The sequence below is a fragment of the Pholcus phalangioides genome, unplaced genomic scaffold, assembly GCF_987345545.1.
Source record: "Pholcus phalangioides strain wild (caught in Gottingen) unplaced genomic scaffold, Ppha-v1.0 ptg000039l_1, whole genome shotgun sequence".
Classification (NCBI taxonomy): Eukaryota; Metazoa; Arthropoda; class Arachnida; order Araneae; family Pholcidae; genus Pholcus; species Pholcus phalangioides.
This window is the reverse complement of record NW_028301625.1, coordinates 23,065,640-23,082,448: the sequence shown is the minus strand read 5'-3', so window position 1 is coordinate 23,082,448 and position 16,809 is coordinate 23,065,640. Positions and strand designations below refer to the sequence as shown.

The 16,809-nt window shown below is 33.0% G+C and overlaps 1 protein-coding gene across 1 annotated transcript in view; it reads right to left on the bottom strand.

The window, feature by feature from the left end:
* Window positions 1–16,585, bottom strand: part of LOC149065722 (lachesin-like) — an 87,255-nt gene extending 70,670 nt beyond the window's left edge. Inside the window, exon 1 of the mRNA XM_089253767.1 lies at window positions 16,168–16,585. Within this exon, the coding sequence (XP_089109893.1) occupies window positions 16,168–16,234 (67 nt within the window). The 5' untranslated portion in view covers window positions 16,235–16,585. The remainder of the gene's footprint in view (window positions 1–16,167) is intronic.
* Between the last annotated feature and the right edge of the window lie 224 nt (window positions 16,586–16,809).

The window sequence follows — 16,809 nt, the reverse complement described above, 5'->3', positions numbered from 1 at the left end:
TTTGTGTATATGCAAGGAAACAAACACTCGTTTAGGTAGAATAGGACATTAGAAATAATTGTAGCTTTGAGATTCATGATGCCTATACTCCACCTTATATCGTTAATTAAAAGCTCACAGTAAAATGCTTTATGTATTCACTCCAAATTGAAGAATGTGCATGTACTTTTAAAGTTTTACTATTAGTTTCTTAATATTACTTTGAAGTATTGCGTTGCAAAATGTTAATTGTAAAGTTGGTTCAGTAGAACGCCTATTATCTGAGCAAATGTGGATCGGACCTACCTCCGATAATATGAACCTTACAGAACTTTAGCGGGAAATGAAATGCATGTGAAGCCATAAATGCTGGAAATAATGTTTACACAAAACTTTTTTTTTTCATTACTGCATAGTGCAATGATATGGTAAAATGAATATAATATAAAGTTACAGAAAATAATCTGACGTATTTACAATTTACAGCAGTTCTAAGATTACACAAGGTATTTTGAAAAATAATCTTTCAATGTCTTCTGTCAGTACTGTCTGTGCTTTTAAATGCTTCAGGAAGCACTATGGTACTCGACAGCAACAAGCTTTATAGATCTGATGGGCCCCTTCTCGAAAATAAAAATTCTATCACCCCCCTCCCACCTCGATTAAGCAAACCCATAAGATCTCATGCAGTCTGTAGTTTCTATCTCCCCCCCCCCTCCATCCAAAAGGGCGATATCACCCATTTTGAGAAACACTGGTCATATCCCGTAGAACTCTTTTACTCGCTGCGACGAACGAGTTTGTCACGATGCTGGGCCTTTACCACGCAATTTTACTGCACCTTCTGTAACGAATTAATGGAAAGTACCCCAAATAACCCATAACTCAGTTCATCGAGGCTCGAATAATCGGGATTCTACTGTATTCTCTGTGTACAGGAGGGTAAATAGATGTGAAACTAAAAACCTAAATCAGTTCCAAATGACAACAGGCGTTCCTACTTTGTCTGAGAACTTATCAAAAAACTAACGTTTAGATGAAGTATTAGACACGTGAAAATATTGTTTCTATTGCGTTCTCGACAACTGACTCATCTTGAATTCACCAGTGTCCGCTATGCATCTTTGTTATTAAGTTAGAAAAATCAAAATAATTAAGTTTTTGAAATAAATGTTTGTTCTTGCTTCTCCATACCTTTGTTGCCTTAAGATTTAACATTGCCTAAACATTTCGTAAAAAAAGAAGCCCATTCAGGGGAAATAATAGCCCGGCACCAACGGCTCTATCTAATTATCGTATTTTGTGCTTTAGTATCCGTACTTCAATTACTTCCATTTTGTGTGGGGCAACATTTCCCTCTTCATCAGTCACATACACGTCCAACATCATCGAACTATTTAGTAATTACAAGCATTTTCTATCCGACCTCATTAAAATGCATGAAAATTCAAAAGAAAAATCACTTTCATAATGGAAGTCAAGTTCTGGATATCTTAGAAAATTTTCTCTCTCTCTTACTCTTTTTCCATACTTGAGATGTTGCTTTCCTATACTACAGCGTGTCTTATGATAGGCTAAATGAAGAGTTCATGACATAGGCAATATTGTTATTTGAATAAATAATTTTTCAAAACGATAGGGGGCAAAAAGAAAAACTTAAGTGATCTTCGACCGTAACATTATTCATAAAAAAAAATAGCTAATTACTGAGTGATGGGTCAATAAGGAAATAAATCTTTCTTAGCACTGGAACTACCCAAGATGGAACTTTTCTTAGAAGCTTTGTTTTTAGAGAAAAGTGATTAATGCATCCGTTAGAAATTTCATTAACTATTTTATTTCTCTTTTCCAGTCCTTTCGCTAAAGAAATTAGTCATGGATCATGGCCTCATTCCTTTTTACAGACAATCTAAAACTTTTCCCAAGGAATACACCTCTAAATTTCGATTCTTCTTTTCTTGTCGAATTTTCTTAGTCACGTGTAAACTTAATTAAAGAAAACACAATCTTTAGTTAAGTTGGGACGATAAAGGAATGTGATTTTAATTTAATTTTCTGAAAAATACCATTATGGCAGTGAATGATAACTTTCTTCTTATTTCAAAACAAATCAAAATTTTATACTGGTTGTCATTGCAATGTTAGGTGGATTTAAAACAATAAAATAAAACTGAAGAGATAAAAAGATTTTGAATTTCTCTATATTTTAAGGATTATTATTAAAATGAATAAATTATTTGGTATTTAATTCGGAATAAATCTCCCACTCGAGCAATTCTACTTTGTTTTTCTGCAGCTAATAGAAGGTTTGGGATTACGTAGATTGAACTTGAAATTGTATCAATAAAGCTCAGCGACATGTTGATTCGTGGAATAGCCAAGAAAAGAATGTGGAATGAGACTTTTCGGTTATCTTCTTTCAGAGATGGTATTCATGCATGTATGTATACTTAAAAAGCAAATTACAGGGCGCAGCCTGTTATTTAAATCGCAAATATTGCGCGAGCCCATGTTACGAATAGTGTTAAGGGAAAATAGTGCTAATTCTTTCGCGCCATTTCTCATTATAACATCCAATTACGTGAGACCTACAAAGCAATACGTTTAACGATGATAAGTCGTAAAATATATCTTTATGTAGAACAGTATTGCGTAGTTCAAGTACATAGCCATTAATCTCGAGAACATAATGACTGCGCTTAATTCCTCAGTAGGCAGAGATTGGAGCTCGCCTCTAATGGTAATTGCCGTCTCCCTGAAAAGCGGTACACCCGCAAATTACTGTGATATAATGTGACGTAAATGCTAAAAACGTTACTGATGTTTTAAAATAATTTATGGTAATTCCTCGTTTGTCATCTGTGAACCAAGTTTTCTCTATTAACTGAGAAGATGATGTCTTTGATTGTTTCGGGAAAAACCAAACGTTTAAAATCCGGTCATCGGCGTAACATCTGATAAGTGCCCCACATTCCATTTCCCAAACTACATCACCATCTAAAATGGATATGTTCCTTTCCTTTTTAATAACCGTGATTGTGTTTCACCGCCATCCGATAAACATCATTGTCTACGGCAAGGTATTTTAGGTCAATGGTGTTTGATTTTATGTATAATGGTACTACAACTACTCTTTTATTATACGTATGAAACGTGAACAAAAATAGAAAATATCGGCAGAAAAAAAAGAGAGAATTATTGGAATAAACCACATTGCTTCATCATTTTATATTTATAAAAATAACCCACGCATGGAATTTTCGAAGACACTTTCATGATTTTTCAGTAGATATATCCTTTAATCACTTTATCGCACCCATGTGGTTTTAACCCTTAAATGAGTAGCTTTGTATATATGCAAAGGGTTCTTTAGACGTTTATTTCTGCAGCCAGTTTGAAGATGAAAATACAAAATTGCCTTTGCATATAAAGTGGGGTCATGTTCCTTCCATTTTACATTTTGAATTTGTTGGTAGATGTCCCAACTAACGACAACAATTCTGTGCTTGTTGCAGGGCATGTGTGGCTATGGTTTCGCTAATTTTTTAAGATGTTTTGCTTGAATCCCTTTTTATTTACAAGTTTGCAATCAAAATTTTTTTTACTATAGTTTAAATTACAAGAAGGTAGTTATATATATTTGGAATATAATATTACTTCAATACATTTATTTTATGGGCGATTTTGGAGGCTCTATACGGTCTCTTTAAAGCCCTGTATAAGCAGTACAATTCGAAATGGATTTTTTGAATGTTTTTTCAGGCTTTCTGTATGTGTCATCAACTATGAAAAAAGTTATCCGCTCGGAAAAAGATCAGCATTTGAAGGTTTAGAAAACGAATGCTGTTTGTACCAGAACCTGCAGTTTGAAGTCAATTTTTTTTCGGAATTAGTCTTATCTACTTGGGCTACCGCACCCGTAAATGTTCCCCGCCGTCGACAACGCATTTAATGTAAAAAATTACGTTTCATTATAACGGTTAAAATTCTGTTTGACATTCATCTGTACATCCTTGTCTATGTGTGTGAGAGTATATACATTTTTTCTTTGTATTTCACTCCCCAATTACTGTAATTAATTCTTCAATATCATCAGTCACTGATAATATTGAGTTACACTACAATACCAACTTCATCTATACCCATACCTACATTTTACGTTCGAAAATTAAGTAAGGGGGTCTCTTACTTTTTAACATAGTGAAAAACTATGCTCTAGTAGAAATACATTAGAAATATTATTTAACCATTGATTTATTACAAATTTGGTACACATATTTTCGATTGTACATGCTATTTTATGCCAATAGAATGTGTGTTTACATATCTTTATTACTTATCTTTTTGCAAATTTTCAAAAAATGCATTATCAGCATTTTGCGTGCATGAAAAAATAGCATGACATCAATACAATTGAAAAAAATCTGATTCAAAATAAACGAATTGTTCAGTTTATAAAATGGCGAAAAAGATTTGAGGTTCATTCATACTTAGGTTATAAATAAAATATGGTTTTTTTTATTTCAAAATTTAAAATTCAATTTCAAATAAGATTAATTCAATGAAATCTCGATCTTTTTCATCATTTTATAAACTGAACGGTTTTTTTACTTTGAATCAATTTTTATTCAATTATATTGGTGTCATGCTATTTCATCATGCATGCACGGTGTTAATAATACATTTTTTGAAAATTTGCCAAAAGTTAAGTATTAAAGATATATGTAAAGCTTTGAAATAAACCAAATTTGAAATAAATGAATGATTAAGTAATATTTTTAATGATATTTTTATACTGGAGCATAGTTGTTAAAAGGTAGGAGGCCCCCCTTAAATTTTTTCCAAGAACCTGCGTGACGTTTAATGAAATTTTAGCAGCATTATCTGTAATATGGAAAATTAACATCATTCAAACTTCATAGGTTCAGGATTGTGTGTTGAAAACTTCTCTTTATTTTCCTAAAAATCATTATCGACATTTATATCCATGGTCAAGAAGCTTTATAATTTATGAATGTGTAATACACGGGAGTGGAAACCATAAACTAATATTACAATTAGCTTTCTTTCTGAAAAGTTCATAAACTTATATTTGTTTAGATGAGGTATAATTTTCATGATTGCCAACACATTGCCTATCACATCAAGAAAATGAATGGTCTCCTTTCAACAAATTACGTGTGTAACGAACAGGCAGCAATTAGCAGGATGCATTTCACCCGCTCTGTTATTTGTTTCCGATTAAGTCACAGCGATTCAAGCGACGGCTGCTCTCAACCGGCTGTGTTAATTCCCACGAGGGAAGAACTTGCATGCCGAGATTATGCTGGAATTAAATGCGTAATTGTTGGGTATCATGCATAGAAGCAATCATATGACAAATACTTTCGCTTTCTTCAACAATTAATTCCTTCTATTCACTAATACAGTATTTTATCCAGTATCAACTCGAGCTGTCTCGAATGTGACGCGGTCTAAAGAATACCAAGTCCTATTATTTTTGTTCATCTTGTTTGCAAAACCTTATTATTTATGTGTCGTAATGTCCCGCACACCTACTATTCATATAATATTCATTTCGATGGGAGTTTGCGTAAGACATTCAGCTCGAATAAGCGGAGACGCTAAAAGATGAGGAATTTTCTTATAACAAAATTAAGCTCGCATATTTATCTAAAAATTCGCTTGTATTCCATTGTCAATTATATTTTGGTCGAATTTAAAAACAGTAATTCCGAAGATAGTGTATGAATTATTTATTCTAATAACCGTACTGCGCTTATATATTAGCAGTGTTAAGACGTTCACTGACTACTATATAGCATTGAATATAATAATTCTCTGAAACTGAGCAAAATAAGTATGATTCAAAAAAAAAAATCTAAAAAATTTAAGTAAATAATTTTCGTGCATTATTTTTGTGTCTAATTAGTTGAGCTCATCAATCATTACATAGGAGATGTAGTATCAGTATAAACGGCTATAACATATACAGAATGTCCTGTAAGCCCTAATGCGGCATTTATCTCATCAACCGTTCATCGTATAGCATGGTTCTAATTTAAATTCAAACATCGGCATAAATGGGAGAGAAAGAAGCGTTGTCCATTAGTTTATGTTGTTCTTTCCCAATTTTCTCTCATTTTTTAATTGAAATATCTCGGCGAATAGTGCCCTTAAAAACATGGATTTTTTTTGTTCTCCTCAAGAGAAACAGGACAGCAACTGATTACACACTGTATTTCCACCAGGACTGCAACTGGGATGGGGGAGCTGGTGTATCTGGTGCCCCAGGAGTTAGATCAGAGAAAGCACAAATTTCACCTTTTAACCTTTCCTTCAACATTATAAGGGGGCGCTAAAATGCGTGCTTGCCCCGGTTAACCAATCATCTAGTTGCGGCGAGGATTTTCACTCTCGAAACTGGTATAGAATGATTTCTGGACATATTTTGAGCATTTTTAAACTGGAACCATACCTCTACAACGAGCGGTTGATGCGATAAAGAACGCATTCGGACTTACAGGATACCCTGTATAGAGTTGATAATACTTTGATACATAATATAGTGAAACCTCGATATACCGATATTCTACAGACCAAGTGAAAATAACGTAGTAGAGGTATTATTGTTAGATCGTCGAGAGGCAACATTTATCATCACGCCATCAAATCTTTGCTGCTGTTAGCATCTTTTCATCCTCGCTGCAAAAAATTTTAATTGATTAGTTGATAAACAAATTCAGTAACATAGATGTATTGTTTCTGTACAAGCGGTTCGTTATAATATACTTTTTTTTCTATCTATCCCAAAAAAGTGATACTGAAACACTTCATCAACATTTTCATTGATCAGGGGCGGTGTTAAATACTGATATTAGACGTCCTTGCAAGAAATAAAATGTGACGATTTTAAAAATACATATATTAAAGCATATTTTTTCGAGCGAAATGTAAAAAACTATTGTAGCGGCTCTTCAAAACCTCCTCTTAAAATATCGTTATAAAGGGGTTTATCGTAGTAAAGAATCGTTGTATCGAGAGCAGTTTAACTATAGACTGTAGGTGATTCCAAACAAGGATAAATTTCCAAAAAATATCATTGTAGAGAGATTTATCGTTATATCGAAGACTACTGTAGTTAGGTATCACTGTATACGGATTCAAACCCATCATATTAGCAAAAAAAGTCCTATGGATATTCAGTGAAATCTTGATATAACGATACTGTATTGACGGAAGGGGGTTATCGTTATATCGAGAGGTAGGCTACTACATGTATTATCAAGCGACACCAAATTTATGGTGTTGTTGGCATTTCTTCTGAATTGGCGTTGTTAGTGTACCACGGTAAAATGCATTTATCACTTTTTATTTGCTAAATAAAAATATTCTAATTGATTAGTTAACTGTTTCACCCTTTAGAGTTGTTTCTCGTTTCATCAACACTTTCGCACGGTCGATAGTGCAAAATACCGATGTTATTAAAAACCCTCGAACGCACAAACACTGGTGAGAAATTTAAAAATATATTGAAAGTTGTTTTTGGATCAAATATAAAGAATATCGTTGCAGCAGTTTCAAAATATCCTCAGAAATATCGTTATAGAAGGATTTATCATACCACAATATAATACATTTATAAGTATTTTTCGCAACAAAAAAGATTATAATTGATTGGCTGATTAATAAAATTGAAGTAGTTGTTCAACATTGTAAAGTGGTTTACCTCACAGCACTTTAGTGTATCACGAAGGAAATAGCTTCACGATAACTTCATTACCACTTTCGGAGGGTAGGTAGTGAAAAATACACCAACATAAAAGAACCCATGAAAGGACACAAAAACTAGTTATTAACTTAAAAAGATATTGAGGGTGATTTTAAGCGAAATATAAAAAAAGATATAACGTTGTGTGTGTAGCGATTTCAAAATCTATAAAAAAAATATCGTTATAGAGGAATTTCTCGTATTAAAGAACATCAGAGAATATCGAAAGGAGATTAACATTAGACTATAGGCAATTCCAAACAAGATTGGAAAGAATATCGCTGTAGAGGGACGTATCGTTATATAGAGTATCGTTGTAGCGAGGTTTAACTTAACCGTAATTTAAATTTAACGCATATAAATCGTTGATCAAACGTTAAAAAATTTGAATTTTATCCTTTTTCTGAGAGGTTGGAATGGAAATAGATATTTTTAAAATAATCCACAAAAAACATATTTTTTTAAGAATAACAGATGACAGAGAGCAAGTAGAAGGATCGACATTTTTCCTCAAAAAGTGAAAAACAAACACTCGCCATTCCTTGAGATGTCATTAGTGGTGATACAGGAACGTGAACACGTTTTTTTGTGTACATTTAAATTATAAAAGGTTAGTAGTGTTTTTATTTCACATGTTATGAATAATTAATATTATAATGAACAAAAGCATTTATGTTGCGGTATTTCATTCTCGAATTTAAGATTCATTCCATTCAAGATTCGAAAAAATATCGTTGAAGAGAGATTTTTCGTCACATCGAGTATCATTGTAGAAAGGTTTCACTGTGTTCCAAAAAGAAAAAGCTTTAACTCTCTGTGGTCCCGTGTATATGCATGCCAAATAAATGGTCAAAAAACCGATTATACCATTATTTTCTTGCTTGTTTCCGTAAGTAATGATTCATGGTACATATTCCACTGCGAAAAATAAACTTTTTATTAGGAGAATGGTTTTTAAAAAAATTCTAAGAAATTTTCTGGCTTTCTCTTTCTCACTTTTCTGAAATTACTAAGTTTTAACAATCTTTATACATCTTTATACAATATACTTTATAACAATCTTTATAAGACATGTTTCCAATTACGTCTTAAATTTTTTTGGTATTTTAGGAAGTACATTTGTTAATGTCATTTCGGTGAAAAATACGGCTATATATTATAATTACAATACTTTTTATCTAGAACTACAGTTGATTCCTTATTTGTTTTTTTTTTGTTTTTTTTTTGTGAGTTGCTGAAATTTTACTTGTTCGGAGATTTATAAAATCGCACAAAATTGAGGGAATCGGAAATAACGTTCAAGGTAAAAATTATCGACTTTGCTAAGCGTGATTTTATCTGTTTACAGATATCAACAAAATATGACAACAACACCAATTTACATCCGTTTTTATAGAAAGAAACATTTTTCAATACGTTTTCATGAGTGTGAACCATAAAGGGTTAATAATTTTTGTATATTATTGTGTATAATTAGTTCAGCTGATCAATCGTTGCATCGGAAATGGATTATTGGTATAAACGACTAAAACACATATTGTGTTGATAATAATTTGATACAGGACACATTCGCATTCAAACCTTTCATATCGACAAGAAAACATTATACAACCTATGGATATACTTATAATTGCCACGGAATATTTTCTTCCCCTTCTAACTTTCATATCTAGGAATTATTTTACAATTCGAATGCACTGAAGACATCATTACATTTGCTTTTTCTCCTGTGTTCCAGGTCTAGGGAAAAGAACTTTCGACGGCATGTTCGTAGCATCGGTGATGATCTTTAAGTTTGGTGCGTTCTTAAGTTAGATGCCTTGCCGGTGTCATATTTTGTGAGCTGCTGAAATTTTACGGGTTCGGTGATTTATAACATCACACAAAATTGAGAGGATTCACCTTTGCTAAGCAAGATTTTATCTGTTTACAGATAACATTAAAATCAAGGCAAACTCTATATTTTTACCCATAATTGACCATTTTAGCAATAAAAAATCCACTCTAATCAGTTAAGTTGCAGTGTTGATGCAATGTATCAATTAAAAATATGATAACAGCACCAATTTACATCCCTTTTTATAAAAAGAAAATGTTTTTAACACGTTTCCATGGGGATAAACCATACAGGGTTGAAAAAATATACCTAAATAATTTCCATGCATAATTGTGTATAATTAGTTAAGCTCATCAATCGTTGCCTCGGAAATCGATTATTGGTAAAAATGGCTAAAAAACATATTGTCTTGATAATTACTTTGATACAATTGATACAATTACTTTGATGCTTTGATACTCATTCAAACATTTCATATCGACAAGAAAACATTCCTATGGATATACTGATGATTTCCACTGGAAAAAATCATTTTTCCCCTTCTAACGTTCACATCCAGGAATTATTTTCCAATTCGAATGCACTGGAGACATCATTACATTTGCTTTTTTTCCTGTGTTCCAGGTCTCGGGAAAAGAACTTTCGATGGCATGTTCGTAGCATCAATGATGATCTTTAAGTTTGATGCGTTCAATTCCTCGTGCACATCCCCTATTGGGTATTGGTGCTTCCGCAGCAGACGGAATCGGAGATTTGAAGATGGGAAACTGCTTTTCCTCTCTTATAGCACCCAGGGGAAATTTTGTAGATCTGACTTTTTCCTCCGTACTGCTGACTGCAGATTTTATGTAAAATCAGATGCACTTAATTTCCTTGCATACAGCATTTTTGCCAATCGTATAAATATATATATATATATGGGCAATATGTTTTTTCCACTTTTCTTAAACTCAATTTTTTTCAGCTGTCAGAAACTATACATAAATAAACTAAATTTTTGTAAAAAAAAAATTCTGTAAACTTTTATTTATAATGTTCTTTTTTTTTTAAATGTATGCTCATTTAAGGTATCCGACTACGTTGAAAACGTCATTTTGGAAGAAAATATCGATTTTTATTTTATTTATATTTTTCCCCCATTTTTTTATGAAAGCCTTATTTGTTGCGAGACCGTGTTTTGTTTATATGACGCTTAGAATCAAAATTACGTTCACTTAAGTGTTGCGTTTTTACATACAAGTAATTTGTAAATAAAAACTTTAAACGTTTGCTTTAAATGAATGATATTTTTGACATTTTGCTTGATTTTGAACATGATTGCTAAAACTCTATTCATTGTATTATTTACGAAACTATAATACCATATTCTGCTATATATGGTTGAGATTATGAACCAAAATCTAAGGTCTATCACGTATATTGTTCTAACTACAGTATTTTATGAAATTTTGTGAGAAATTTAAAAAACTTTAGGTGACGCCTAATCCATGTGAGTACACGTAGAAACCATTGCATTCCCCAAAAGTGACAGTGTGGTGTGGGTTCACAAGTTCGTTCATCATAGGACCCTTCTTCTTTGAAACACAGTGTCCAGTAAATGGGCGGAAAACGGCTACGGTGAAATTCCAGCGTTATTTAACGCTTCTACGCGAGAACGTTTATGTACGTTCCTTTTCTACCATCACGTTTATGTAAGATGGAGGAACTAGTCACACTGCTACTCCGGTCAAAGCATTCCTGATACAGACGTTAGGGGAAGACAAAATCATTAGCAGGCGTTGCAGGTTCCCATGGCCTCCTCGGTCTCCAGATTTGACACCGGCAGACTTCTGGTTAGGGGGGATATTTGATATCCTGGGTGTATCGATCCGGTCCATCCAATCTCTCGGAACTGAATGATGCGATCTTCCGAGAGGTGTCATGTATACATCCGGACCTGCTTCACTCTGCCGTTGCTGGATTTGTGACTCGCCTACAATGTGTTATCCCCTGTGGTGGTTGTCATGTGGAAGACATACTGCTGTAATAAACGATTTGGAGGCATTCTGTTCGTTATTTGCGTATCTTCTCTTTGACTTGTGTAAGTCAGCACCACCTATCGGCTGTTTTAAGTTATTTTTCTTCTGTCTTAAAAAAATTCCCGTGACCTAGCGATGCTAACCCTGCAAACTGTATTTATTTCGGTTATTTTTATGAATTTTTAAAGTTTCTACGGACTTTTTTACCCACCCTGTATGTGTGTGTATATACAGGGTGGTATAATATTTTTAGGGGACCCCAAGCCGTGGAACGAGGTGCGACTTCGCGCAGAGCTTACTTCGGACAATTTTTTTTTCTCGCAGCCCCCCCCCCCCCATCAAGGAGAGAAACCCTTCTACTTATTCATTTGATTCTTTTGGGCGAATCGATGTTGAGAAAAAATTTCATGAGTTAGGTTGATCCCCTCTGATTCATTAAGAGTTTTTCTGGAGGGTTCTAGCTGTGTCATCTCAACAGCTCGGACAAGAAGATGTTCTGGAGCCCCTTACGCACTTAAAGCCCCGGGCTGTGTCCGGGTGGGCACATGTGTTAAGACAGCTATGAATCTACGGGCAGTTCTGCTTCATTCTAATACACACTCATAATGGTGGTAAAAAGTAGTCACACTTTTTTCCCCCATTATATTTCACTTAAAGATTCATTTCTTTCTTACATCTCAATTTTTTTCCACAGTTCTTTGTGTTCCCCCGTCCCCTTATCAGCTTTTCATGACCCCCCTTCAACTCGATTTTCACCCATAACCCTCCGCTGGAGTATCTCAAGACCACAAGGTGAGAAGCTATATGGCCCCACTGATTCAGAAACACTGCTCTATGGTGCCCGGTAAATTATAAGGTCAAAACGCCCATTATACCACTTTCTTCTCTCAATTTTTTTGGTGTTTTAGAAAATACATTTTTTATAGTCATTACAAGCCGAAATAAAATGTATGCACACTGTATATTTTACTTTAATTAACCATTTTCGATAATTAAAAAATCCACTCTAATTAATCAAATTGCTGTGTAGGTGTGTTGTTTCAATTAAAAATATGTCAACAGCATCAATTTATGTTAGTTTTTATGTTTTTATTTTTCAGTACTTTTATAGGAGAAATGAACAGTGAACGAGTTAAACATTCATATATATTGAATCACGTATAATATAATTAAAAGTAATCATAAATTTATAGGTTATCCGACGGGAAAGTCCTAGTCAAAAACTAAACATTGATGTGCGCAAAATATGAATGGTTATGTGTTATTGTAGCTGTTAGAATTTCACGAAATCGCTTCTGGGAGGAAAACTCTTGCTGTCATCTTCTGTTGGAAAGCATTGATATTCGTAACCGAAGTACATGATGAATGATACGTAGAACTACCTCTCTCAAAACACATCTACGGCCACAGTGTTCACAGTTGGCGGTTTCCTATTTTACCGTCAATATTTTATGTTTTATGTATGCCAAGACAACGCTTTTTCCCCCCTGAATGTTTTCTTTTCCTGACAATTCTTCCCACTCTAACGTCGGATGCATATCGCTACTCCGAAATTTATAGCCGATTATTCCAAATTTATGGCAATGATACTTTCTTATACTTTATTATAAAACTTTATCGAACGAAAACTGGGAAACGAAATTTTAAAATCACTTAATTTAATGTGATTCATTGCATCAGATCCGTTCTTTGAACAACCTACGTTTTTTGCAGTGTGATTTCAAACGTTTCTATACCAAAAATTGTTTATTATTAGCCCTTTATGGATCACCCCTTAAAAACGTATTGAAAAAAATTATACAAAAAAGAATGCAAATTGATGCTGTTAGCATATTTTTAATTGAAACAATACACAGCCACTTAATTAACTAGACTGGATTTTTTAATTAGCTAAAATGGTCGATTATTAGAGTAAAATATAGAGTTTGCCTTGTTTTTGATGTTATCTGTAAACAGATGAAATCTTGCTTAGAAAAGTTGAATAGTTTTTACCTTGAATGGCATTTCTAATCCACTCAATTTTGTGTGATTTTATAAATCTCGGAACACGTAAAATTTCAACAGCTCTCAAAAATGACACCGACAAGGGTTCAACTCTTTCTAGTTAAAAGAGAAATACTGTATTTATATATAGCCGTATCTTGTACGGAAATGATACTAGAAGATATACCCTCTAAAGTACCAAAAAATTCAACAAAGAAATTGGTATAATGGCGTTTTTTTACTATGTATTTTCCATGTATATTCAAATATATACGGGACCTAGAGGGTTAAGAAGAAAAAAGAATCATTAAATGCACCAACAAACGCAGCTGTAATGCAGACAGGATTCTCGTTCTTTATTTTTTATGACTGTTCCTCTAGAAATAATTAAGTGTCAACAAAAAGATAAATAAAACACCAAATTAGGCTAGGATAGAAACATAAAACAGTACATAAAGTTTTTCGAAAAAATTGTTCAATGTAGAAGAATAATTCAAGTATTCTGTGAGAGCGTGATAGTATGTGAATACTAGTCATGTGTTCTATATTCTATTGCGTGTTGTACGTACAAGAAAGATAACAATTCGTTTCAAAATAAAGTCAAGAAGATGTTATTTCAAGGATTCCTCGCTTTTGTGCCCGCAGCGTTAGTAGTTTGGTTGCCCTCTTGCTCTACGCAATATTCCAGTGTTTGTGTGCGTGTATGTATATATATTCTACTGTGAGTTTTTGCTCACCCAGGCAGATAAATACCATTCGGTTCTACCGTGGAATACCTTTCAGGAAAGCAAACATCTCTTTCCTGCCTCTTATTATTTCTTTTTTTCTCCTTTCGCTGGATAGAAATAAGCGAGAGCGTATCTCAAGAACTTCTGTCCAAGACTGCTGTATGAAAGAAAATAGTCTGCAATGTTCGCTGGGAAAAATAATATCTTCTAGATAGAGATGCGCCAGCTTCTGGCATTCAATGAATCAACAACCACATCATCATATTTTTTTGTCACGTCATAACACATTGTATCCGTGTATACAACATGTAACCATTAAAATTTTCACTATCGCTCTAAGTGTGAGAGTATGAATATCTCGCAAAGTAATACGCATTAATATTAGAAAGTCGAATCATCTTTGTTAAATGTACATCTGTGAATGAAATTTTGTTCACGAGTAAAATTACTTCCATCTATATTCAAATATTCGGGAATGTTTCTCAATATTCAGCTCTGTAATTATTCAGTTACGTATTCTACACAGCATGGGAAATATTAGTATTAAAGAAGATATTTTTAAATCTCCGGGTATAAGGAAAATCCAAAATTAGTGTTATTCTGTTCGTCTCAGGTAAATTCTTACATCGTCAATAACTATTACGGATGGATAAAACTGCGATAGTTATCAACGAAATATATCTTAGAACATTACGCGTGGCTGAAAATTTCATCTTTGATATAAAATTTTTGAGATACTTTCGCATGTCAAATTAATATCTCTTGGTAGTCACAAATATTTTTTAGCATTTCTTACATCAAAAACAAATCTAATGGTGTAATTTCTATTTTTTTAAAAAGAAAAACTAATTTTCAAAATACAATTTTTTTTATTAACTCTTAAAAATTCGTGTTACACTGCAAAATCCTTTTGCCCGATTAGAATAATGTGATTCTCCAAACGAGCTAAAGATATCACGCAAAGTATATAGTAATATTAAAAAAATGAATCTTATCTTAATTAATTTTGCCTAATTTTTCATTATTTTCATTAGGGCATTTTCAAAACCTTAAAATAACGTATTAATTTCATCCACAAGATTTTAAAACTCTTTTTTTATAGCAGAACAATTCAGAATTTAAAGATTTATTCGTCAAACAAGCGGCAAGTCAAAGCTAATCCGATTAGTGAGAGCTTATGACTTCATCTCCTGTAAGATTTCGCGAATGATTACCCACACATTTTTACCGCGTAAAAACACAACAGCGGATTAAACTATTAATTCTTCACACCTAAAAGTAATAAACAATCATTTTTTTGTATAAAAAATCTAATTAAAAAATAAAAAAACTTGGATATATATTTTACATTCACGTAACATTCAAGTTTTCTACGTTACGCTAACGTTATATATGTTACATTCAAGTTTTCTACGAAAAATGCTCACCATTTTCGAAAATTTCAAACCACATCTAAATTCTTTTATACTTTTCATGAAGCCCTTCACAGAAACTTCATATTATAGTGAAGTAAATAAGCGGATTCAAAAAAAAAAATCGTATAAGTCTCATTTCATATATGTCTGACGATTTCTTGCATTTATATTCACTAAAATATAATCAATATTTTTTAATATTGTCAAATCACATCTATTGATGTGTTATAATCAATGGTAAGTTATTAATAAAATCAATCGTTGTAAGACTCGCCCGTGTTTTATTTTTGAAATATATAAATTTATATATTTTTCAAATTCTAAGTATGTTATATAAATAATATTATTTTTTACGAGTCGTGAGGAAAAATAGAAATATGTATTAAATGAAACATAATTTTGATTTTATATTTGTACAGATTGATGTGACACTTACCTTCTACGTTGCCGAAACCAAATAGCAAAAGACTAAAGAGTGCAATGAAGTTGCTGAGCGACCACATATGGAATTTTTCTCTCTCTCAACAAATTAAAGCAACAGTGACTTAATTGCGACTAAAACCGCACGATATTACATGAACAAAAAGCACATGTTCTTTTGGGAGATGAGCACTGGACAGTAAAAGTATAATAGAGCAAAGGAAGCTTTTAAAGCACATAGTTTTAACAATGTCCACTTTTTTTGCGCACTGTTTTTGATGTTTCTGACGAAACAATAAAAGAAAAATATTTTTTTTTTTCACTTGTTGTTGTCGTTCCTTGTGCACAATAAAAGTTTCAAAGTGAACGAAGTCTATTTATCACCATGTGGACGTACAAGTTCATATACTCTCTGAATCACTAGTAACATCTCTGGCAGGACCAAGGCTGGAAAGAGAATTATATTCTTATGTTAGCTCCTCCTCTTTGGCGACGTCAATTGGCGACTCTTCCCGTCCGGGAATACACAAACTTCTGGAGATTGATCCGGATAAAAAGAAAAAAACGGGATAAAGTTGGAAATCTTATATACTCTGTTTTATATGTTATCGTTTGAAATTTCCACGAGATACTTCCGATTATCAGAATTCATTAGAGA